This window comes from Passer domesticus, chromosome 1 (assembly GCF_036417665.1).
Source record: "Passer domesticus isolate bPasDom1 chromosome 1, bPasDom1.hap1, whole genome shotgun sequence".
In the NCBI taxonomy this organism is placed as follows: domain Eukaryota; kingdom Metazoa; phylum Chordata; class Aves; order Passeriformes; family Passeridae; genus Passer; species Passer domesticus.
In genome coordinates, this window is record NC_087474.1 from 92,303,327 (window position 1) to 92,330,175 (window position 26,849).

General features: G+C 39.2%; 1 protein-coding gene across 11 annotated transcripts in view; it reads right to left on the reverse strand.

Moving 5' to 3' along the window:
* COBL (cordon-bleu WH2 repeat protein) overlaps nucleotides 1–26,849 on the reverse strand; it is a 157,573-nt gene that overhangs the window by 9,656 nt on the left and 121,068 nt on the right. For 10 of the 11 annotated variants that reach the window (XM_064429492.1, XM_064429479.1, XM_064429485.1 and 7 more), the window contains 3 exons: nucleotides 16,263–16,575; nucleotides 3,654–3,757; nucleotides 370–2,378 (listed from right to left, as the gene is read on the reverse strand). In XM_064429492.1, coding sequence (XP_064285562.1) covers nucleotides 370–2,378; nucleotides 3,654–3,757; nucleotides 16,263–16,575 — 2,426 coding nt within the window. The remainder of the gene's footprint in view (nucleotides 1–369; nucleotides 2,379–3,653; nucleotides 3,758–16,262; nucleotides 16,576–26,849) is intronic. The other variant, XM_064429476.1, reaches the window with a different exon arrangement.

Consider the following 26,849-nt stretch of genomic DNA (forward strand, 5'->3'; position numbering starts at 1 on the left):
AGTAAAAAAAAAATGCAATTTTCTTTCACTGCAGGTATTTACAAGTTTTCTCCATGCTGTGTGTTCCTGTTTTTACATAACACACTGAAATGAGGGTTTGGCTCTTAGACTAATCTCAATTACCTCTCCTTTATCTGTGTCTACGCACCCTCTGCCTACCCAGCTAGTGCAGCAGCCATGGTGTTGCATAATACACAGGATGTGCAGAATAAACAGCAGCTTGGTCTGCATTTTGCCATTATAAATTTTTAAAATGCCTTGCGTTCTCTGGCTCACCAGCAACTGTACAAGTTACCAAACCTCTAGTGTATGACAGGGTGAATATAGGGCTCTGCAGTCTGATCAGGTTAAAAACGGGTTCCACTTTACCTTTCTGAGTTTCTCCTTTCCCCCTCCTGTTTGAATGGCTTCCATTAGGGCACTGTGCAATGATGTGTCCTTTGGAACTGGCTTTTGGATGACAGGTTTGAACTTCTTCTTTGGTCCAAAAATATTGGTCTGCACATTAACATCCAGTTCACCAACAGTATTAACATCTGCATCATCAGGTTTCTCCTCCTGCTCTGACTCTGCGTTTGCTGCTGCACCATTTAGCTCAGGAGAAGCTTTAAGTGAACTAACTTGTACGCTATTAGCAGGACGCCATTTAGTGACTCGTACAGATGAGCTGAAAGAGGAGGGGACTCCTTGGAGATCAGGAGACTTGAGGGATGAGGCTGAATTAGTATGGGTCAAAGTCTCACATTTCTGGTCAAACACAGTCTTTTTCTCTGCTACACTTTGTTTGCTGTTTAAACCATGATCATCTTCTGCACTGTTGTTATCCTTTGAAGAGGATTTAGTAAATGGGACACTGGCATTCTTTTTATAGAAACTCACAGGAGTTGCTTGATTTGGTGCCCTGCTATTAACTACTTTGTTTTCCATGCCAGAATTATCACCAGGTGTAAACCTGTGGGATGCTTTCTGACTGGAAGTAAAAATACTTGAAAGGGTTTCTCTTGTTTCTGCTGATTCTGTTTCCACAGGGCTATATTTGGCCACAATAATACATCTTTTTGGTGAAACTTCTGCTTCATTCTTAACCTCTCCTGCCCCTTGCTTGTTTTCATCTTTCTCGTTATATTCCATAGTGTCAGACTTAAAGGTAGTTGCATTGATGTGCCTTGCAATAGCAGACGCAACATACTGACTTGAAGTTCTCCTGTGTGGCTTTACAAACGGGAGCTCCAGCTTGTCCTTACTAATGGCTGGGGCTGCTAATGGTGTTACCTGGGACGGTGTAACTGAAAGAGCTGGTTTGGTCCTTTCATTCTCAGATTGTCTTTCAGCTACCTGGGTAGTAACAGTTTGTGGTGCTGCAGGTTTTGGAGCTGAAAGACAGACAGGTTTGTGATCATGTTTTATAGTAAAGGGTTTAGAGTTTGTGGTGACTGCTGACTTTTTAGGAAAATGCTCAGCAGAGTCATCACTTTGCTTTTCCATAGAACTTGACCTCCAGAAGGCCTTCACTCTCCCAATATGAATTTCCTCACTTTCATCAGAAGAAAAGCCTTGTACATGCTTACTAACACTGGTGTTTGGACCTATGAGATTGCCCAGTTCATCTATCTTAATGGCACCAGTGGAGACTGAAACTCCTCGATCAAAATGTCTTACTTCGGGTTTGGGAGGGACAACTTTAAATGTCGTCAAACCCATTTTAGGTTCGTAGCTTGATCCTGAATTCTGGGCACGATGACACCATGTGGGTGTTGATGGGACTTCTACTTCAGTTTTTTTTGCTGGTGGCCATTTGATTTCTATCTCTGATTTACTTTTTTTCAGAGATCTCTCCCTGCTACTACATTCATTAACTGGACTTAGCTTCTCTTTTGATGTACTGATTTCAGCCGTGGCTTTGGAGTGAGATGGACTCAGCTTGGATTTACATTCCTCAGACTTCATACCATGTTTAGGAGAGGGTTCCAGTCTTAAGTTCTTTTCATTTCTTTTTTCAAAGGATGATGTGAGAGATTCAAACATATCTCTCCTCTGCTCCACAGGCAAGTGAATGAATTCATTTTCAGATTGTTGCTGATATATTAGGTCCTTGTATACAGCTGCACCATCTGTGTGTCCCTTATCAAAGGAACCTGCATTGTTGTTTTTATTTGTGAAGTTTCTTGCATTAACAGAGTCCGCTGAGATATTCTGTGAAACCTTAATCTCTATCTCTTGATTTTCATATGAGTTAGAGTTGCTAAGTTCTGGAGCATCATCTATGATTGTTACTGGAACAGAAATGGAAACATCTTGGGCAGCCTCAGCTTTTATTATATGTGGGTTCAAGGTTTCACTGGTGTAGTCAGAGTCAGAGTTACTGACACCATCCACTGCTGCAAAATACACATACAATGTTACATACAGGCAGTATTTAGGCAATATGACTATAAATTACACAAACAGCCAGTACAAGTTTAAGCAAACCATGTATTTTAGTTACACATTAAGTAACAGGCTTTTCTTTTATGCCTGCATTATAAAAAAAGGAGATGCCCTGGTCCTTCTTATTGTCTGGTTGCTGATTAGGATTGGCAAAATATTCCTGCAGTTCTCCTGCTTCAGCCAGTGGGAAACACACAAATGCAGCTGAAAGCAGAATTTCATCTATTGTTCATACCTTATCTTTGACTAACTTATCTAAGTGATAAACATTTCACCACATGACTCCAAAGGAGAAACATTTCTAAGAAACAGCAAGCAACTCCAAATTATATTTCCCAGACTGGGTTAGTAATAACAGCCGAGCTGAAGGATTTCCTTGAACAAGCAAACAAAGAAGCAGTACTTTTATTTTTTCTCCATTCTTCTCACCCTTTATTACCAGTGACTCCAGAAGCCTCATTGTGCAAGAGGGCTATATATCCTCTCAAATTTGCTGGTATAAATCAAAGGTTACAACACAAGCTAAGGAATGGCTGTGTCTGAGAACTCACAAGAAATCAAATCAGACTCAATTCCATTGCAGAAGTATTAAAATGAAGATGGGAAATTAAAAAAAAAAAAAAAAAAAAAAAAAAAAAAACAGAAAGAAATGTAATTTGTTGACAAACCAATAATAGAGAAGTTTGGTTTTTTTTCACAGTAGGAAAAAGAGGAGCTCAATATGACATTTTATATCTTCCCACTGTTTCATGTTTTCCATTTTTAACTTTTAAATGTGTCTGTTAACACAGAGGAGACACCAGATACAAAAATGTTCCATCCTTTTCCACTTCATAATGATAAAATAAAGATAGAGGGATTCTTCATTAAACACAGTGCTAAATTCACAACTAATGTAGCTTCACTGAAGTCAGTGAAATTATACTAAATTTGGCCTATAAAATGTGTCCATTGACGGCTGTCATCTCTTTTTGGTAGAAGACACCGAAATACAACAACAATCTGACATGCAGTTTGAAAAATATTCAGTGGGAGCCTATAAAGGGTGTCTGCTCCTAAAGCAAAGGAGCCACTTTGGGGGGACCACATTCTACCTCGCACTCATGAGTTGTTCCCAGTGATCTCAGTGAGAAACAAAAAGGATGTCTCAAGAGGACAGCTTGCTTCTGCATCCAGTGGCTGTGTCTCTGTCTTTTGCACTTCAGAGGTAACACACACTTTCCTACCTTCTAAGTCTTCATCCAGGTCAGCCAAAGTCTGCTGGAGCTGTGCTGCAATGAATGTATCTTCATCCTCATGCTTAGCCAAAGCTTTTGCTTCATCTTGCCTGCTAAAGGAAAGAGAAGAAAATCATTGAGTCTCTCCCTTTCTTTCACTTTGCACTGTTGCTCTGAAACACACTATAATTTCAGCCCCTTTGCTCCCACTGGGATTCTCAAACTCATTCCCCAAAGTATGAAAAATGTGTAGCCTTGCACACAAACCACCGCACTGACACATCCACATCTAGAAAAGATCTCAGTGGGGCTTGAGCAAACCCAGTCTGCTGGTAATCAAAAGATTACGATTAATAAAGCCTGCAAAGAAATGGTCTGGCTTCAGTGTGAAGCATGCATTTCAGCTGGACTGCAGAAATACAGCATATGCCAGGACAAAGGTTTTGCACGTCCATACAATTTTAAGGCAGACCACTAACAATCCTGTGCACCCGCTGTAACAATATATGTGCACCTTAATTAAATAAAAATTGCATGGTAATGAAAAATAAGTACACTCAAGGTACTGTTAGAAAGTCACTCTGCATCTTGAGGTGTGGGAGGGAGTGAAAGCAGTTTCTAATGAAACATCAAGGGACCTGATTTTGCCAGAAAACTGATGAAGCTCTACAATGACCTAAGACAAGTCTGAAATCAGAATGAGTGCCAAGTGTTGATTTGGCTTATTAAAAGAAGAGAAGAAAAAGAAAATGAAACAAAAAAAATCTTGAAAACGCCCCCCTAAAATTAAAAAAAAGAAAACAACAACAAAAAACCACCTGTATGGCAACATGTTACACAACAGCTCTCCTTTGTATTAGAGGAAAATCTTGATCAGTAGAACATTTTTATTCAAATAATTGAAACTGGAATTTCACATTGGACAATTTATTTCTTTCAGTTACCTCACCAAATTTAAGATGTTGTAGTCTGTGACACTGTATCTAAGTTTTGCCCTTGTGATTAATCTTTTGGAAAAGTCACTTTCCATTCCAGCCACATTTAAACTAACTCTGGGTGAAGCAGATTTGTCCTTTTCAAGGTCATACTCTTAATTGCAGAGATACATTAACACGACAGATTTTTTTGTTAGTTTACTAAACACTACCTGAAAAAGCCATTTTTCTTCTTCCCTTTAAAATAGTAATGTGAATAAAAATGCAGGCATGTTTCCTGACATTGATTTAAATTTTGTCCAACGATGTAGCATCATTTTTTCTACTTTGTTGTTTGATTTTTCCCTTGCTTATACCAGGAGCAACTGAAAGGACATGTTGAAGCATCAGGTATTTGATTTGATTTTACTTCATTATTTATTTAGTATTCACTTCTCCCTTATATCTTTTGTATTAGTCCTGCAGCCTGATCCTTCTACTTTTACCTAAACTGCCTTGCACTTAATAAGCTGATGTCGTGTATGCAGCATCAATGAAAACAACAACATACACCTCCAAGGAAGCCTTCCAAAACTGTCATGCACACATTGTTGTGTATCTGAATGCACAGATGGGATTCATTCAAGACAACAAGGCTTGATATATGACTAAGAGGTTTCCTAAACTGGAATCAAAGACAGAAATCAGTATTGGTTGTTTTAAATACAGATGAAGATTCAGGGTGCTCTGCAACTGGAATATAATTTCTTACAACATCTGCCACTGACCTGAGCTTTGACAGGCCCTGAACATCCCCACAAGCCAGTGTCATCTTATGATGCTCAGGCTCAACATCCACACTGCAAGAATAATGGTGAACTGAGTTTTCACCTGATGGATTACAAGGATGGTGGAGCAAATCTGTTAAAGTCTCCAGTGCAGGCACCTGGTGCTGTCGGACTGCAGCCCCTCTGTACCCCGAGGCACCCATAAAAACACACATATCCATAAATCAATGAGATTACTCATCTGAGCAATTTGACAAAAAGATTTACACTTATTGCAGCATTCAAACTGGGAGAGAAGACTGGCAAACAAAACTCTCCATGTGAAGATGGCAGAAAGAAGGAACTAACTGAATTTCGTATTGTTCTTGCACTAGAAAGTTTCATAAAATTAATAAAAAATACTCTACTCTGAGTACATTTTAAAACAATTTATTTGCAAACTCAGAGAGAGCATTTACAATGGGAGAACCATTCAAACTGTGCACCAGCTAAGCAACAAGTCTATCCATCATGGAAAGCAAATACCACTTCCTTCTTTACAAAGCTGGTCTTGCAGAATAGTTGCACACAGCTGGAAGCAAGTAAGTGACACACACTGAGACTCATTCTCTGACCTGCTGTGGAGAAATTGTTTCCAAGGTCTTGGAAGAAAAATCTGTAAACTCATGAGACCTAATTTCATGAAGGCTATGCCATCTCACCACCCTTTTGGTACCTGATTTTATGTTTCTCTCTATTGCCTGACTCTTCTACAATGCAGCCAAAATCTGTATTACTAAAGCTGTCTATGCTGAAATTTCTACAGGAAAAAATAGGCTTGAGAATTTTACGGGAAATTTGTCTAGAAAAACATATTTGGGATGGGAACAAGCATTCCTGGGCTTCAAACATAGAGCATAGGTCCATTGCACTGCACTGACCAGTTCTTTTCTCATGTCTATCAGTGGGAATCTTTAATTTCTCATAGCACAACGATCCTCTCCTTGCTGGGCACAACAGCCAGCAGTGGTCTCCTTCATTATCCTCTGAGCACTTATGCAGTGACCATACATAATTTGCCTCTCAATATCTGCTTCAATCTCTTTACTTAGACAACTGGGATAATATTGTCCAATCCACAGCATTTTTCTGAAGGAAAGACAACAATGCATTGAAAGTGAAAGGATTCTTATTTGCTGCTACAGAAAGACAGATTTTTTCTTTTGCATTTCTAAATCTCTAGAAGAGCTACTGTTTGGTGCATCTCCAAACTCACCTACAAAGTAAGCCAGAAGGTACAGATTAATCACAAGGTCTTTTCTTAAAATTCTTACCACTGGGAATTTAGAATGGGCTATGTGTTTTGTGAGATGAAGGTCTGGTAGTTTCCAGTAGCTCACATGACTTACAAATATGCCTAAGAAGACTCTTTCTCACAGGAAAAGGAAAACAAAAGGGCCTAAATTTTATTTTTTTTCCATAGCCTTCTTCCCTTCTACACTTTTCTTTTGTTGACAGCTGCTCTGGCCAGAAGCCAAGAAAAATATGACTTATTTCGATACCATGTTTTACATTCTGGATAAACATTACCAGTGGTATTTTCTCATACACGCTTTTTTTTTTTTTTTTTTTTTCCTTTGACTTAGGGAAGAACTTGATAACCTTTATGCTGCCTTCCGGGTTAAAATATGAGGTGCTAAAAATACAGCACTGGTGAGCATTTAGCCCAAGCTCGAAATGGCAAATGTGCACGGTTCCTGGAAGCCTGCGCACATATTACTTATGCAGATTAGCAGAGATTTGTGCAAGAGCACAGAACGAAGCAAAGTGACTACTAAACTACAGCATTTAATGTTCCACTGAGCTCAGGCTACAACGCCTAATTACTCCTTGGCAGTCATTTGCGCAGTTGGAGACAAAATGAAACTTACAGCAGCATTTTACCAAATTAGTGCCATGAGAAACATACATTTACAAGAAGGTTAACATTCTAAGAAAGAGAGACATTTCTCTGATAAAACTAGCTGGAAATGCTGCATAAAAGTAAAACCAGACTGTGGTAGGACAAGGGATTTTCAATGAGAAAAGCTGCCATTTTGTTACAGTCAAAGCAGGTTTACCTGTGGGTCTGTAAATGATAAATCTGACCCAAGTTTCTCTGAGCACTTCTTGGGAGGTCTGGTGAGCCTCATGTATGGCACCAGAGGTAGAGACCACACCTCCCACTGTAACTGCTTAAAGGCAACACAGACCCTATGTAAACTGGAGAGAAGGGAGGGAGGAAGACATTCAATTATCCAAATGCAGATAGTTGGTGCCATTTTAAATGCTGTAGGATATTCAAGACATCTCTCCAGGGCTCTTAGACTTAATGTGGAAGACAGGGAAACTTGCGTCCTACCTGAAAGGCAGCAGGCCAGAAGAAGCCTAGTAGCAGACATATGTCAGGTTAACTCACTCGTTTTGCACAGTATTTGCTATACTGAAAGACTTGAGAACATGGCTCCCATGGACCTGTTACTAGGTGGGGTGGGAGGACAGAGCCATTGCAAGTAAGTCAAATCCACACAGGCACACTGTGCAGTAGGACATGCAGGGATGTAGTGGCAGCTGTGGGGTACATTGAGAGCATTCAGCTTCTCACTTGAGCCTTGGGCAGCTAAGAGGGACTGACCTACATGGAAAACTGACATGGTTACTCCAGTTCCAAAGACTGGGCTTTGGAACTTTCAGGCTCCCCTCCTAGCTCAGACAGCTGTCCCAGTCTGGTACTGGCAAATTCTATTAACCCATCTTTATGTATCCAAATTTGTCCTCTTTTAAATGAATCCATGATATTCACCTTTTACAAAAATGCTGCAAAGAGAATGATATATAATTGTATATATATCAAGGTGGGTGTTTGAGAAGAGACTGATGCTGAAGCATTTCAGGTCATAGGAAGTCTGGTTGAAGCTTTTTTAAAACATCTTGCTATTTAATCAGGCCAGAAAGATGGCATTAAGTAAAGTCAGGGTTTTTATATATTCATTTTTTGAGTGATGTGGCAAAGTACTCTTCAAAAGTGGAGGTAACTGTTTTCTGGATAAACCAATAGTTTCCACAATCTTCCACCATTTTTCCACTCTTTGCATTTCTTAGGCTAGGTAACTTTTTTTCATTTATATTCAAGGAAGTAATATAACTGCAGCAGGAGAGCAGCTAGAATAATTGCTGGACTTTCTAGTCACCTAAGCCATGACCTGACCAGTGATATTGCCCATTTCCACTGCCTCCTGTGAACTTGAGAACGAATTTTCAACCAAAGCCTGTTAAAATTCACAAGCTGTAGACTGAAAAATTCAGGACTGGTTACATAGCAAAGTCATCACTTGTGTTTGATGAAAGATTTCTGAAATTGGCAGGCAACTAGGAAAGGAAAAAAGCACACGGTCATATTCTGTTGAATACTAGACAACCTTCTTTTTAATATTCTTAGATAGGTAATAAAAAAAAAAAAGCTAATAATAAAATAAAAAAAAAGCTGCACATATTTTTGAGAGCAAGGTACAGGTATCACTTCCTTTCCATTTTTAGTTTGTGTTCTGTTTCTAGTTCTGTGGGACTACATCAAACAAAGGTCTTTACACTGCATTTATGACTGTGCTGAATAAAAGTCATCAAAGATTGAATTTAACTATGTTTCAATCCTGTGTAATACACAGGTCCAGTGATGTCTTCAGGTATGCTGCCACCCAATTAACAATAAGAACTTGAAAATAGAGGCAAGGACGAAAATGAAGCAATTTTTCAGAGGCAGCCGGGTTTATGGTCTTTTTACAATTTTCCTCCACTGTTACTGGTCAAGAATCTAAACAGAAAGCAAATGAATATGCTTTTGATAGTATCATTTTGTGTCCTCACGCTAGCAATCTCTAAGCTTGGTACATACCAGGGTGATTTAAGCTTCCAGAGTACCCAACACATGTCAGTTCCATGGTCCTGCTGCAAAAGCAGCAGCTTGTAGTTGCTGTAATGCGGATGCACCCCCACTCCCCCTCCTCTGGCAACAGCTTCTCCACAGGAAAGCCCGTAGGCAGACAGAATTGCCAGAAATAGCCAGGAAAGGGGACTAGCATGATTTAGATCTTAATACAGTCACATCACCTGTGTAATGTAACATTTCAAGTTAAAAGATGGTACAGAAAAATAACTTATCTTGATTTACACAGAAAAAAAGGACCATAGCCTTCGTCTCCTGTAAGCCAACACCAGGCCTTTAGCAACCAAAGCTGCTCTCTAATATTTAAAATATTCTACAGCTCCAAAGCATACAGTATCTTTCCAGTGGACGAGTTTAACAGAAAGGCTAATCAGTATTCTTGCCCTAGAATGACTGTGAGTATCTATTACTTAACCATAATATCCATCATATCTCTCCTCCATGAAGATCTGCCAGCAAAAAATGCACAAAAGTTTCCAAATTTGAAGAGTTTTCTGGAACAAGGGGAAAGGGAAAGCCAGAGATAAGGAAGGAAAACTATGTAAGAAGCAGAGGCTTGCAAATCTGTCAGACATCTGGGTCTTAATGAAATAATTTTTCTTCCCTGAGGTTCCCCCTGTCACTTTAACCCTTTCTCTACTTTCCTACCTATTGAAACTATTTTCAAAAAGTAAAACAGGTCTAACCCAGTTAAAATAAAACCTATCCTAGAGAGAAATAACAGAACTAAACTTTCTCCTCTTTCTCAGAGAGAGTTACAAGTAATTACACAGAATGTGTTTGCGCACAGAGGTATATATAATACATACATACACTGCTATTTTTCACTACAGTTTTTCTCTTCCCTTCCTGCCTTCTGCCACTCACTATTTTTATTTCTTCTGACCAGCTTCCACGCTGAATTCTCTCCAGCTACCGACTTCTCCTTCTGTCCTGTCCTTCCCAAGTGGAACACAAAACCCTGCAACATTTGAATGTGAATGGACTGAAAATTAAGCAGAACAGGTTCACCCACCCCTATCGTTTCAAGTTTTTGTTTTAAACTAACTCATCAAAATCCAAACAGTTTAGTAGCAAACAGCAAGTACTTCTCAGGTTGGTAACTAAGAGGACTGTCCTCCCAGCAGCTTCAGCTACCCTGACCAGAGCCAAAGGTAACAAATTCTTCCAAGAGAAAGGGAGGAAATGGGATTATCTCTGTCCAGACCCACAGCACAAACTGATCTCTGGAGGGTTTCCCCACCCCCACCCTATGTCCTCTACTAGCTGTACGTGAAAAAATATTCCTCTCTCATGGCTACTGAAGCAGACACTCAAGGGAGGGGAAAATCCCTTTCAGACTTTTAGAAGGTATTTCGTTTTTTTGCCACACACAAGCCTGCATTTTTTTATATCTTTATAACTACAAAATTCTCTTCACCTTTTAAAATACTATTATTTCTTAAACATTTCAATACCTTTAAAATATTTTCAGAATAATAAAAAAAAGTCTCTTGTTTTAAAGTGTTTTTCCTTCTCTGAGACAGGACAGCAGAACCCCTCTTAGGAGTGACCCCCTTTAAAACTGATTTCAGTTGCTTTTAAAGTTGAGAAACTACATATCTCTGTGAGGTGACAGTCCACATGAGAATTTATATCATGCCCATAATCATACTATTATCTTATTTCTACCAAAATGTTCAAATGTCTTCCAAGAACAAAGTTTGGAGGAAAAGGAGAGCTGCATTCTGATACATGAAATTCTATTTAATACTCAACCCTCTGAAAAAACAGTGGTCCTGGCATGGTCTATCTTCACTACTCTGCCTTGACTCTCTGCCCATCAGCTCTCCTTCCCTAAAACAGGAAAATGCCACTTCTTCATATCACATGAGCACTGAGAAATGCTCATGTGCAGAGAAATGAATTCAAGTCTGCATAGCATGTGAATACCAGTGCAATGAGTAACATAAAGAGAGCCAAAGGAAATTAAGCAGTAATTAATTAATTCCAGAAGAGAATTTGAACAGAGTGAACAGTGGTATATCTGTTTTTTTAATTGAGTACTGAAACTTCGCAAGAAAATAAAATCGAGTCCCATCCCTGTACCCAGAGACATTAGCATGCTTACACAAGGGGGGGAATTGGCGTTAAAAGGGGAGAATCTAAGTTTACACACAGAGCCTTAATATTGAAGTTACCTAACATTGAGCACATGACCTAGCATTCCTAACAATATTATTTTAACATAATTTTTAATGTGTAATTATTTATAAAGCTCCAGACAGTAGGTGTGTATGATGCTTTATAGGCGTGTAAAATTGTCTGATCCCTGCCCCTAGGAGCTTGCGTGATGACACCACACATGGGATGGGAAAAGAGGGGGTATGGGAGGACAGGGTTGCAACACTGTGAGATCATGAGATGTAGTTACTGCTACATAAGCAACATTTCAGCTTCTCTGTGGTTTTCTTGTTACTCATTTAACACTATATATTAAAATTTGGTGAACAGATACATAACACAAAGACATCAACCATAAGAAAGGATATGAATAAAGAGAACTATGTAGTACAATGTTCAGACTCAGCAGTTAATATTAAAACATTCACAGGCAAACGTTGCATGTAGTCAATTATTTATATGGGTTTAGCCCTTGGCACCTCCAGCTGAGGTCTGGATTCTGCTCCACCAGGCACTGTACAAATGTATCGTGAGATATGATAGCTGTGTTATGGTTTTTGCTGTAAAAAAACAGTCAGTGTCAGAAGGGGATCTCACAGGCAGAGAGACCAAGATGGTTTAACAGGTTTGAGGCAGAGCTAAGAGTAGAACTAGAGTTTTGACTTTTTTTTTATATTCTAATTGCTAATTAGTACATGTACTTGGATTACGATTACTTGAACAAGAATCCCCAAACCAAACCAAACCAAACAAAAAGGAGTGTACTCTCAAGTTGCTGCCATGAACAGAAAATTAAAACTGTAGAGGAAAGACCCCAGCTTGGAAACCCTGGAATACATGTACCTTCTTTTAGAAATTTCTGTTTCTGTGCTCTGCGAACTGAAGTAGATTAGAGCTCTGCTGTGCTGTTATATTTGTTTGTGCAAAGCCTGTGGTTGGTGTAATTTCTGACCTGGCCACAACCTTACCCTGCTATGTGCAGACAAACATATCCCATGTCAGAGACTGTACCCTTAAATGCTCACAAGTTTCCTCAACTTCAGCAGCAGATGAAAACCCTGCTGTGATATTCTAAAGCTATCAGACATTACGGCCACACAGAGACCACCTAGAACACCCAGTTAACCTCTCCAGAAACCCTAAGAAAAATTAATTTAAAGCAAAACATACAAATAATTGGAGGAAGCTACATGGCCAAATATTCTTGATCTGGAGCACAGGCTAAATCTTTGGAGCAAACCTATATGAGAACTGTGGACTTGATTCTGGCTCTTCATTGCAGTTCTTCACAATGGATAGGCAAAATACTACCTGGACTTTTTAACAGCCCTTCACACTCCAAATATAATTTGCTTTCACTTTAAGGGTACTTTTCACAATCTACCGAGTACAAAACTATTTAAGCACATAGCACTATTAATTTTTAGGAATTTATTTCACTGGCTGAAAAGCCCAATTTTTAGTCAGCTTTACAATTTAAAATGGCAACTAAATGTTTCCATTATCATTATTAACCTTTTTTTTTCCCAAGCCTTGGCCAAATTAGTCACTAAGTAAAATTTCTGGCTTCAGTAGAGCTCAGATTCAAGGATAACTCAGTCTCACTGCTGCTAACCCCTACTACATTACAGTAGCAACACATTGCTCCAGTTTTTTTGTTCTTATCTGCCTTTGAGAATTGAGTTTAGATCACCAGTGTACAAAGTAGAAGAAAGAAAGGAATGAGTAAACTCTGTGTAAAATTTTCCTTTACATTTTGTAGCTTATGAAATGTCCTTAAAACTCTTTATAGTTTGGTTGTTCACACAAAGTACATTTTGACTTGACTGGGGATTCATGAGACTGGTTTGGTCCTTAAAGTAGCCCATTCATCAAAGAGCTATGTAGAATTTCTGAGTTCCCAACACATTTTACCAGTGGGGTGGCAGTTGTTCTGACAGTGAAAATGGAAATTGATGTTCTCCAAATTTGTCTGTACTCAAAACTGTACTAAGAATAGATTTATATCTGATTAAAACAAGAATTTTATGCAAATAGTTTAAAAAAAATTACCTTTTTCCCTTCCCTTTCCTCTACGCTTAGGAAGTGGCTTTTAAAAACTTAGCAGCTTGACCTCAAAAGGATTTAGAGGAGCACAATTTTCAAAGCTGCTTTGTTTACAAAGATAGGTTATGAGTGGAATTGGATTTACCTTCAAATATTACTGCCACATTCCAAGCATAATATTTAAAAGGATATAACTCTCAGCATCACTGTTGTGTCAGTCTAAGTGGTTGCTGACATAAGATTAAAACACATCACAAATGTTAAGTTTTTGCTATATCACTAAGCTGATCTGGAGCAATTTTGCTGTCTCAGAACCAAAAAATAAATAGCAATTATGAAAAATAACTGCATGCCCCAAACAACAACAACCTATTTCAGTCCCAAGCCTCTGTTTTTAAATTACAGATATATTAGATAAATACAGAGTATTAAGCATTATAAAATCAAAGAAAAAAAAAAAAAAAAAGAAAGTTAGGATCCTAGCCCAGTCTCCTGCTCCAAGCAGGGCTAGCCTCAAAGCCAGAACAGGCTGCCCAAGGCTTCACCTGGCTGACTTCTGAGAATCTCCAGACATGGAGATTCCTCAACTTCTCTGGGGAACCTTTTCCACTGCTTGACCATTCCCATTTTGAGGAATTCCCTCATATTTAATTTTTATTTCCTTTACAGAAGCTGGTGACAGTTGCTTCTTGTCCTTTCACACTGCATGCCTGAGAACACTGATACTCCTCCTTTTGTTAGAGAAAGACTGCAACCAGGTCCCTCCTTACCAACATCACCTTCCCACTGCTGTGAGCAATCATTCCCCTCACACCCCTGTGCTCCAGTGCCCCAGCCCCCTCAGTGGCTCTCCACTGGACCCTCTCCAGTTTTCCAGTCTCTCTCTTGAACTGGGAGCCCAAGACAGAACACTGCAGCACTCTCAGCACCTTCCTGACTGCAATGGGAAGTGCATCACACTGTACTTCCAGCTTCCACTCCTTTGGCTCAGCAAGACCCCTGGACCTAAGTCCTGATGGAAAGCTTCGTTGTGCACTCTTTCCAAATAGTAAAAATTATGTGGGCTTGTGGGGCAAGGGCAAATCTAAATGTCATGGACACAATATGTATCTTTGGCTGAGGTGAGAGATGGAGGGAATACTGACTTTCAAGAAGGAGTGTGTCACAATGACCTATGGTTAATCCTTCATTTGATTAAAAAGCCAGGAAAAGTTCTCCCCAAATTGTAGCTGATTAGTATTGTTATTAGAGGGCTTTGCTTTGATGTCTTTGGTCAACAAAATGCTAACTTCCTCCTCCTGCACTGAACATGCATGTGTGTTTTTCAAACCACTTCAAATCCTGCATTTTAAAGAAAAGTTGGGTTAGCCTATTTACCTCAAAAGGACCAATCTAAGCCTACTAAAATTAATGGGTTGCTTTTCTGGATCAGGTCTGGAATGTTAATTGCAGTTACTATACCAGCCTATCTAATCCTTCCAATAGAAACTGCATCAGAACCTAAGACACTGCAAAAGGAAAAATCACAAGGATAATGAATTCTGGAGCAAGTATGTAAGTGAGGCTTGACCTTGTCCCCATTGATTCTGATGGATAAAGAAAAACCCCAAGATCCAGTAGGATCCTATTCCAGTAGGTTAAATACTGACTTTCATCTAATTTATCCCTAAGTTATCACCTACTGCATGATCCAAGATGAAGTTCTCACTCAGAAATGTGTGGATGGAAATAACTAGGTCATGATACATGCTTTTATGAAGAGGGTACAGATTAACAGCTGAATGGAGAGAGACCAGAAAGCACAGACTTTGTGTCAACTGAGAATTCAGAGGAATTTCTGGCCCCTGTCCCATGACTCTGCAGCATCACACAGAGCGGATCCCTGTCAGTATTACCAGGCCACCCTCCTTGCTGCAGACACAGCTTCCTATTTGGCTAGCTTGTATTTGCAAAGTCCTATAAATTTTGGGTTCCTTTTGCAGCTCTGCCACCAACTTTGTGAGTTTTGGCAAACAAACAGTGTCAGAGTCATTTGTGCTTGAAGGCAGTTTCTAGTTAAACTCCAGGTTCTCGTATTTTCTTGAAAAAACTGCAGAAAAATGTTTGTTTATGGTAAAAAAAAAGGAAAAGAAAAGGAAATATGCTGAAAAGACCCCCACCCTAAAGTATAACACCAGTAGAGGTTAGCATTAGGTGAATATATATATATATGTACACATACATATAAAAATATATATGTGTATATATATATAAATATATATGTGTGTGTGTGTGTCTATATATACATATATATATATATGTATGCAAACATTTTCAAACCAATCTCCAAAGTTCACTGCATACAGTCCTTTTCCACCTGGCTTTCAGTGGCTTGAATTTTCCATTATATGACCTGCATGTCATTTTCCTGGATCAATATATCGTAACATTTTTTAAAAACTTCAGGTGCTATCAGAAGTACAAAATAAACCAAACTGCAACAGAATTATTTCATGTTCCATGAAGAAATCAACTCTGGAGGGCAGCGGTCTTTTGCAAGAAATGTAACTGCAAGTTCAAACAAAAAAGTGACCTTTGCCTGTTGCTACAAGTATGTTGCTCGAGGGGATTTGGCAGTGAGCTTTTCACTGGGAGGAGTCACTTGGCATTGGTACTGGTTTATGAAAGAGCAGAAGAAAGTAGAAGTTGGTTTTCTTAAATGAGTCCCTACCAGGAGGACAAGTGCTGGTGGCAAGTAAATGTTTACCTCAGTGGAGCACTGTCAGGTCCCACGCTGTCGCAGGAAGCGTTCTGCACGGGGCTCGTCTCTGTGCCACACGCTGCATCTGCCTCAGCTGGGTCTGTGTAGCCATTGACCAGCTTGATCTCCCTCAGCTTCATACTGTCATTTTGTGAATCCAGAGACACAATGTCAGACGGGGAGCTCACAACGCCCGAGTCCTCCGTGGTGTCCTCTGATGCAAAGCAGCTGCTTTCTGACGCCGTCTCTTCCACCTCCGATAGCTCCAGAACCGTGTCATCCACTACATAAACATTATCATGTGTAGACAGCAGGCTCTCTAAATGAAATACAGCAAGGAAAGTTAGCTGGAAGTCATCAGTACATAAATCAGAGAGCTGTCCCTTTGTAATTGGAAAAACCCACATGAAATGCATTAGAAATGTGAGGAAGGGTGCTCAGTATTTGTATATAAGATAAAGAAGATTTGAAAAGTGATAAAAATTATGTCCTTTGCTTTCAGAGATGTGGTTTGCTATGCTGGTCCTCTGGGGTTTGGGACTTATAACTGCCAAAGCAAATAAGTTTCCTTAATTCTCTGAAGAAACAATTTTCTAGGGACAGTTTCTTGAGGAATTAGATTGAAGTTTAAATGTCATGGTTCAAGAAATCACTCCTATTACTCCTTATGGCAACATAAGCTCATTATTTCTCTTCTATTCTACGTCAAACAGATAACATTTCCAATAAGAACTCTGTGTACAGGTAAAAATGGGCAGCATTTCCCAGTCAGGACACTTAATTGGTAAACTGGATGTACTGCTGGCCCCATGGGTGTCACTGATTTTATCACCCTTCAACTGTTCTCTTTTTCAAAGGATAAAAAATCTCCTAATAAGTGTACAGAAAAGTAGACAGCATCATATTTAAAATAGAAACTTTTCCAATGTTTAATTATTTATAAAGGAAATCAAGGGATATGCCCTTTGCATGTTTGATTCTCTTAAAAGCTGGACATTTTGAGAGGAGATTTGACACAGTGTAATTTCTTGTACCCTGTTTCAGTTTGGTTGCTGTGAGCTACCCCTTTTTGTGTTTTTTGGTAAAAAACCATAATTCTAATTTCTCTTAAGAAATGTACTCAATTTTATCCTGCAATCGTGCCACTAAAGGAGAGCTCCCAACAAGGTCAATAATTTCAATGACTGAAATTACTGAGTGATGAAAGAGAATCAAGCCCAAACAGACTTCTCCTGATCAAAAGGAATCAATAAAGACTAATCTAAATGTTTAATTTGGAATTATAAGTGTGCTCCATTCTCTTCTTGAACCTCAGTAAGCAACAGGAAGATTAAACAACAGTTTATGGTCTGATCTTCCAGACATTTGTGGTGGATGTTAATTACATGAGAAGTCCCAGGTCTGCAAGTGTAACTAAGATTAAACATACACTTCACTGTATTTTAGGCTGGGAATTAACAACTATTTGGAGAATATATGAAGCTATAGCTCAATAAAAATGATCAACAGAGAGAAATACTTCTGAATTCTGTTGTATACACAAAAGTATTTTGTTCAAGTCAGAGAACTGAAAACAACTTTGTCAAAGAATGTCACAGAAATAATTTTGTCAGCGTATAGCTTAGCAGTGAAGCTTTGAGTACAACCAGAATAAAATCAAGCCAACATTCTCCTTGACTGAGGTTACAAGATGCCATTAAGTACTGAAATTGATTTCTGACAGTAGAAGCAATAAAATTCAGAGGGTTACAAATCATGATTAAACTTTTAAGTGCTGTCAAGCATTGATATTAATGATGGAAGATGATCCAAAGACTCTATTGTAATTTTGGAAGCAATGTTATTTGATTTCTTTGACCTTATTTTCTGTAACATTAGTTCTAGATTCTGGATACAGTCTCAGAGATTATTCCATTTTAAAATGGTAATTACAGGAACAAATTACATGTCACTGAATGGATTTGAGTATGCTAGCCATAGAACTACAGTTAGCAAAACACCAACATGAAGGATAAATATGAATAGTTTGACATTGAACATCAAATAATAAAACCCCACAAAAACTCACTGTGAACAAACAGGTATGGCTATACTGCTTCTTGGCTTTTAGACAAACAAAAAAAAACCACCCAGTAACAAACATCAGTAAAAGTTACAATATGTTAAAACCAGGACAAATTAGGATAACAAAGAAATCAATTTATAGAGTGGAAATTGAAGAGTGAAAGTATACAGGAAGATTTTGAAGTAATGCACAATGCAGTATATATGCCTTAATGAAAAGAGACCTCTCTGTAATACATGACAAATCTATTATCACATGGATGCCATAAATGACCTCCACCCTATAGCTGGCATAGCAATTTATAGCCAAGCACCTACTCCCAGATCCTGACATGAGGGGGACAGTCTTTTCCTCACTCGTTGTCTTTTGCATTTCCTCATCCTCTTCTTGTCTGATTGCAACTATTTCCTGCATCTTTCTGCTCAAGGATTTAGATCCTTTTGGTCACAGAGCCCTACTTGCCTACTGCAGTAATACCAGCACTCAAGTCTCCCCCTGCTCTGCTGCAGGATCCCAAACTCCAGCCCACTGTCCTCACATGTTGACAAACAGAAGGAAAACCAATCTCGTGTTATCAGAGTTCACGGGTGAATTGATCCCTGTTACCTCTGGATCTTGGCAGCTGAATCACCCAGGCCAGAATAAGAGCCTCCTCATTCAACAGCAGTTTTATCCTGAAGCATGGAAATACAAATAGACATCTTTCTACCCTATGATTAAATTCCCAAAGCTCAAGCAAAACTAAAATGTTCCCCTTTCTTCAAACATATCAGTTTGACAAAGTGCTTCCCTATTTTTTATCTTCACCAAGAAGATTAATAAATTTTTAACAGAGTTAACACATGGCACTGAACAGAGTTATTGGCTGAACCAAACCATTTTGATTGCCACTACTACTTGTCTGAACATGAAAGCACACATATAAAACACAACGGTGATGGTTCTGTGTCATGTTAACAACCTTGTTTCAGCTAAGAGCAGCATTAAAACAACCCTCTTTCAAATCTGAGCCATTCTTGGATGGATTAAGTAAGAACTATTCTTCCTCCTACATGCTTGATTAAGTCTTCACTGGTGCAAACTGAAGATGGGATGGGCAGTACTGGGTAATGACACATGACACGAAGAAAGCCTACCTCAACATTACTGAGTGGTCTTGTCTCCAGGAGACCTAAAATACTTTTTAAAGCTTTCTAATTCTACAAGGAGAACAGCATAACATTTAGTAGTAGATGTGATTCCGCCTTGCAATTTTTGCATTTTTTTCCTCCACGCCACACTAACACAGTGTGACCATAATGATGGCACTACTGAGGTTTTTGGTTGGTCAAATACAGAAAAAAAATCGTATAATTTTCTTCTTTTTCCTCCGTCATAACACTAAGAAAAATTCAGGCTCTGATCTCCTGGACCTCATGCAGACATATCCCCAGGTTAAGAAAGAGTGTTCAGTAAGTACTTCAAAATTGAAAGCACAAATTACAACTGCCACAGACAACATAGTATTGAAAGATTTCTCTACAGAAGGCTGAGTTTTCAAATATATAACAATTTTCAGTAACATAACCCTATTCACTGGCATCAGGTGGGGTGTGGTACTGAAAAGCATGTAGAAATTGGTCCATGGTCTCCAAGCTATTCTAAAATCACCATGGGACATCTCACCCCCACATCAAACTGGAGAGAGTCCTTCAAAGCCTTGCATTGCTGCTGCTCACCTATATCCTGCTTCAGGCTGCAGACACTGCTAAGCCCACATGAGTGTTGTACCAGGGATCTCCCCAGATTTGCAGCAGCAGGGCTAGGGCTGTCACTGCACAATTAGGTCAGCCACAAGTTACAAAGGCTTTCTTGCAGAGGGGGATGGACTGGGACGTCTGTTTGCGAAAATGTTGCCTGTGATCACCAAGAGGGAAAGAGGAGAGTAGCTCATGAGTAAGGAATGTGAGCTTCTTGTTTAACACAAAAGAGATCTTGTTGTTTTAATCTCAATAGCCTGTAAGTAATTAGGAAAACACTGAACTTTGATTTTAGAGGAGTCATATCTGCACTTATACAGTTTGATATTGCATATATGTACACATTACTCATCCAGAATGCCAATGATGGGGAGACAGATAAACCTCACCTGGCTTAAATGTGAATCAGCTCTTCTAGAATTCTAGATGTAATTCAATATGTGAAGACCTCCATGGGTAAAATACTCACTTTGATTACTACTATGAAAAACCACTATCAAAATTGAATTAGATTAGAATTGGATGTAAGTGTTCAAAAGATGCTTATCCCATACAAAATCAGTACCCAAAGCCCAAGTCATCACCCCTTCAGAGTCCAATGGGCACAGAGTGTAAATCCTAACTGTTCAGGAAGTGCTGTGACCTGGTTTTACAGAACTGCTGATGCTTTGTTATTACATTCAATAAGGACAGACATAAGATGTAACAGTTGATTCCACCCTTACATGATGAGTAACCTGAACTTCACAATCATTTTAGAGATGCAGAGTTTCTCTAACTTATCTAACTCTTGCTAACATGTTGGTAATTGTTTTACAATTTCTTTAATAATTTGTTTCATTTCCAAAGAACTTTCTTTTCATGAACTAAAATTGCTTTGCTGTAGTGGTCCAAGTGGTCTATTATAATGAAGTTGTAAAAAATTATCACAAACTTCATGATGTTAAAGAATATTAATTCTTATAATGATCCCTAAATCATAACATAATTCTTTCACTGACAGTACTTAAAACTTCTATCAGGAGAAACACTGCTCTAATTATTTGTCCTGACAGTAAAAAGTTGAGACCGTCACAAAAGACCAGTATTAAAATACTGTGTATTTTTTTCATACGCTTGGAAGAAGGCTGATGCAAGAATTAGGAAAAGATAACACTTGTTACGGCAATTATTTACAGAGATTATGAAAATGAAGAACTCAGGATTATCTTAAGGGTTTTCACACAGGTACAATGTGTTCTTGTTACATTTTACTCATTTTTCTCATGGATCAAAAACCAGTATATAGAGATAGGTGTTAAAGATCACTCAATGAACAGATAAAGCAGTACACAGACTGGGTGGTCTTCTCTCTATTGTAATTAAAATTTCAATTTTAGCATATTTGAGCCGACATGCATACTTTCTTATTAAAAAAAAAAATTCAAAGAAACAAAGAAAATAAATGACTACTGTTACACTTTAACAATATTATTAGGGGAGTGGGGGAATGGATCCATTCCAAAGCACTCCTCTCCCAACTTCTGGAACTACCTTGCAGAAAATCAAAAAGAGGCCAGGAAATACTGAGCTGGGGTACCATGCTCTGCAGCTCCAGCCCTCCTCCAAAATGAGGATGTAGAGCAGCTTAATGTTGGCTTTGTTTATTTAGGTCACAGAATCACAGAACAGTTTCATTTGGAAAGAACCTCTGGAGGTCACCTAGTTCAATGTCCTCCTCAAAGCAAAGCTATCTTCTAGCTTTGACAAAGTAGCTCAGGGCCTTGAACAGCTTAGCTTCGAAAATCTCCAAGCATGAAGACCCAACAGCCTTTCTGGAAAAAATAATGAATCATTCCCTGGGCAGCATCTAATGCTTCTCCCACTTAAGAACATTATTTTAATGTCAACCTAAAAAAATTCTAGCTGCAACTTGTCACTATTGCAGTCTTATCTTTTTGCAGCAAATCTCAGAGAAGAGTCTGTCTCAGTCTTTCTTCTTCCTTTAGATGCAAGACAGCATTCAAACTCTCCTTACCCTTCCCTTCTGCAGGGGAGAGCTGAATATGCCCTGTTGCCTCAGCACCTTAATGTACATCCTTCATGCTTTGTGCCAGACTCTGTTGCCTCTGCTCTGGTGTGTCAATATCTTGTTACACAGAACTCAAAACTGGACTCACTTTTGGACAATGGACTCACATGTGGCTACTTGGCATGGTAGCCAAGTAAAGGGGACTAATCATTTCCTGTTATCTGCTGGCTGTGCTCTTGCTAGTGCAACCCAGCCTGTGGTTAGTGCTTCATCACTGCAAGGGCACGTTGCTGACTCACACAGCCCTGCATGCGACTCCCAGTCTCACATAATGAGATATTTTCAGTCTCCTTCCTAGTCTTATGCTCCATCCTCATGTTTTCCAATAGGCTATTTAATTGAAGTCATTCTCACTGCAAACCCTGCAAACAAAAGTAAATCCATTCCTTTACATGCTAGCCAATAACAAAAATTAAAAGACTCACAAAGGATGTCTCACCAGACGTCATCAGAAAGATACAAATGGAGTGTCATTAGTTCTGTGAATCTCCAGCATTTCAACAGTCATTTCCAAACTAATGACAGTTGACTTAGCTACCTAGGTCTACTCTCCTATGTTTGAAAAAGAAATGCAATGTGGACTCATTTAACCTGCCTTCTGAATTTGAGGTAGTTAAGCACTTCCCTTGGGGTTAAAATTGTCTGTTGTCAATTGATAACACAACAGAAAAGTATTGTAACTTTCACAAAAGCTTTTTTGGCAGTGGAGTTTCCTACACCAAAGGCAATACAAGATAGTATCAAGCCAGGGAATGAGAAGTGAAGAGTGTTCCAGTCCCTCCATTGTTTTTTCCATGTACAAGCAGCTGTGAAGATCTGTGCACTAATGTTTGCTTTTCCTTTCAAACATATACTGAAAGTTATTGTGAAGCCTCTCTCTCAAAACAACACTACCTAAAATGTCTGCTGGCTCTTGAAAGTCTCAGAGGAAGTTACCCTCTCCCATTTCAGTCCCTTATTTTTACCACCTGCCAAACAAGCAAAGAAAAATTTCTGAACTAATGCAGCACAGATTTTCAGACAGGGGAAAATCAACATATTGGACTTTATTATTCCTATTTCTTTCCCACAATCCTTTCTTCAGTGACTGAAAAAGACTCTCTGACCCCTGCAAAGCCCATTTGACCTAGAATGCTGCTGCTATTGCTGAACTGCTTTTCATCCTCTCTGTTTTGGCACCCTCTTGAACCCACTAGCTCCTTGCTTTTATAAAAGCCTTGTTTGGACTCTCTGACAACTCTACATCATAGCCAGTAACTAGCCTTCCTTATTCAAAGGGATCAGATGTCATAAAAGCGACACAAAGAGTAAAATGCTCTTTGACAGAAAAAGGATTGTGTGTCAAAGTAGATCTTCCCTTGATTAACCAGAGAATATTGTCACTTGGCTTTGTGAAGGACAGATTTTATAAAATGAACCAGTAGTGTGAGTTGTTAATTTCCTTTTATACACAATAAAGTATGATGGGGAGAGTTTCACAACAGTTCCTGGTGCTTGCTTTCTGAGGTTAACAGCAAGCTAGAATGATTCACAAGGTGATTTCAGGGCTCTGGATGGTCCCTTACTTCAGGCGAGGAGAGGGCCAGGGTGCCTAATCTGTGCAGTTCAAAAAGACTACAAACAAGCAGACAATGTAGGTTAGAGGAGGAAGATAACACAGAAATATATTTAAGAGCAGTTATAGATAACTTCGAACTTGCACTTTCATAAATCACCATGTGTAACACTGGCGACATCCTGTGTTAAATAACAGGGCTCTTTGGGGGTGTTCGCAGGACAGGAAAATCTAGATCGAAAACCAGAGACTGCCCAGTATAATGAGCCTGGTGAAGAAATAACCCACTCTCCCCACTTTGTAGGGAATTTTTATTAGTCTTAAGTGATATATTTGGGCAATCCATGCCCTTTTCAGAGGTGGTCAGCTTTCACTCAAGCACACTGCAGCATCTAAATAAATGGACTGTGAAGGTGATTTTCATGAGCCAGCTTAGAGAGCACACTCTATAAAATTGCTTGAAAAGCATATGCAGTGTAATGATAAAAACTAGAAATAATTAGTGTACCTGTGCAATAAAACAATATTTTATTAGGTGATTTTTAAGACCACAGAAAAAAGGCCATTTGCCCAAATTTTTTTAAACTCTGCTATCTTTTCCCCCTTGTGCACTCTGCATCAATTAATTATCTTCCTTAGTTTGTTAACAATTCCATAAAATCTCTACTGCAATTTTATATTTATAGCATCATCCACAGGAGAAAAACATAAAACAATTTTGCATTGTAATTATCCTTTTCTTCCCCAGCAACTGGCTGCCAGCAAACTCAGCAAAGAAGAGACAAGAAAACCCAACCCTAAACCAAGCACACATACACATATGTACAGGCTCCCTGGTGGGATGTAAGAGCTCTTTCCAGAACTCTGCTCCCAGTTGTGTATTTATTTCTAATTATAAGTGATTAAAAGTTAGGAAGGGTAAAAGAGAATCAGGTCAATCTGTAATAATCTATTACTGAAACCATTAGGTATTACACATATACAAATAAAAAATTTTGAACAGCTGCCTTCTAATTTTGGGGATAAAGTATACTTGTCTTAGGCACAGAAGCACTTCTACTGGGAACTGCTGCACAACTGAGAAAAAATCTTCCTACCAACGCAGACTTATTGGCAGTAATGCCAACATATACTGGTTTTGCTTAATACTAAAAGCTAATAGTGAACTACAGGCTAGAGTAATGATTAACAAAATGGGATTTCATCACTCTTGCAGAACCCTCCAGTTCCCCCATCAGTGCATCCATAATTTGCCCTTACATCTCTTTCTCTTTTTATAGGATAGTACCTTAGCATAATCTGAAGTCAGACAGAGCCCTGAGAAAATTTTGTGAACAAACCACCTAACTTACAATTAAAATGGCATAAAGCGACTCCATTTAATTGGTCAAAACATACTTCAGCAAAATCACCAACAATGTAAACACCTACACAGATTTTCAACAGCTAGCTCCAAGTTTAGATATAAAAACATTTTCATACACCTCCATAGTATAAAGTCACAAAACTGTATTCTGACCTCCTTTGATGTACATTAACTGACTCCTCTTGGACTTCCTGATAAGTGGAAAATGTGCTTTTGCCTCCAAGAGGCTTTTCAATAAACTTGGGCTGGTGGTTTACTTCAGCAATTATATTTCCAAAAATCTTTTAACCCAGAAAAGCATGTTTCTTTTCTGAGTTATGACACATTTTACTGCACATACACACTGGATTACTCTGCTATCATACTTCTCAGAGCAATAAGACATCCAATCATGTCAGTAAAAGCATATACCTAGTGAGACTACTTTGAGTAGGTGAACACTTCTTGCCACTAAAACAGTCTGCCCTCTTGAACTGCCCAGTAAAGAAAATATTATTCTTGCAGGGAAGAAAACAGAGGGTTGGAGTACACATAGTATCTCCCTGATGTTCTTGTGTGATACCCTCTGCAAGGGCATTGCACCATTTTCAACAGGCCCTTTGAAGACCAGACTCCTGTGCTGGGATGAGGGCAAACCAAGAGCAGTGAGGCCAGGACAGTGCATGCCAATCACACTCTCCACCTAAAACACTGCCAGGCACCCCTGGATCTAAACTAGCAGCAAACAGCACACACATGCTGCAGAGGACCACCAGGGCAATTGGTTCTATGGAATTATAGCAAGAGACAGACTTCTTTTTCAGTGACACAGACATAGCCAAGCAATCACAGCAAAATACAAGAATCAAGTGCAGGGAGGGTACCATGAATCCAGAGGAGGGCCATGAAGATCATCAGAGGGCAGGAGCACCTCTCCAGTGGAGACAGGCTGACAGAGCTGGGTTTGTTCAGCCTGGAGCAGAGAAGGCTCTGGGGACACCGCATAGCATGTTTCAGATCCTTGAAGAGAATCCTTCCAAGAGAGCTGGAGAGGACTTTTCACAAGGGCATGTAGTGATAGGTCAAGGGGGAATGACTTTAAACTGGAATAGGGTGGATTTAGAATAGACATTGCAAAGAAATTCTTTTTGACATTGCAACAGGTTGTCCAGAGAAGTTATGGATGCCCCATCCCTGGAAGCATTCAACATCAGATTGGATGAGGCTTTGAGCAACCTGGTCTAATGGACTCTCTCCCTGTCCATACAGGGGGGTTAAGACTATATATGATCTTTAAGGTCCCTTCCAATCCAAACCACTTTATGGTTTTTGATACTATGACATCCACACACTATCCATGAAGTTCTCTTTTCCAGCAGTGCACACTGAGACTCTCCCTGGGAGGCTAGTAAGAAGGGGAATACTGAACAAGTAGAGAATAAAGTGCTCATAGAAGAGCACTGCTGTCATGCCACCACTCCTCTTTGGCAGCAGATGGACTACATCAGATTATTTCAAACGTAAGTAGAGATAGAAATACTTAAGTCAGAGCTGAATTTGGCCTGCTCTGCACAGTCCTCGTGTGAAGTCAATTATCTCATCAATCATGCTTTGCCCTGGGGCTCTCTTTCCCTATTAACTTGAAGAAATGCAAACATGCAAGTGCGGTAACTGGATGTTATGCTTTGTACTGATTTGTGGATAGTAAAACGTTAATGGCAGTGCCATCTCTGGTGAACAATAGCCTGATGCAAGAAATGGGTCATCATCTGAACACCCACTTGGAAAAAATTTTCCCCTTTCATATTATGTGCTGTT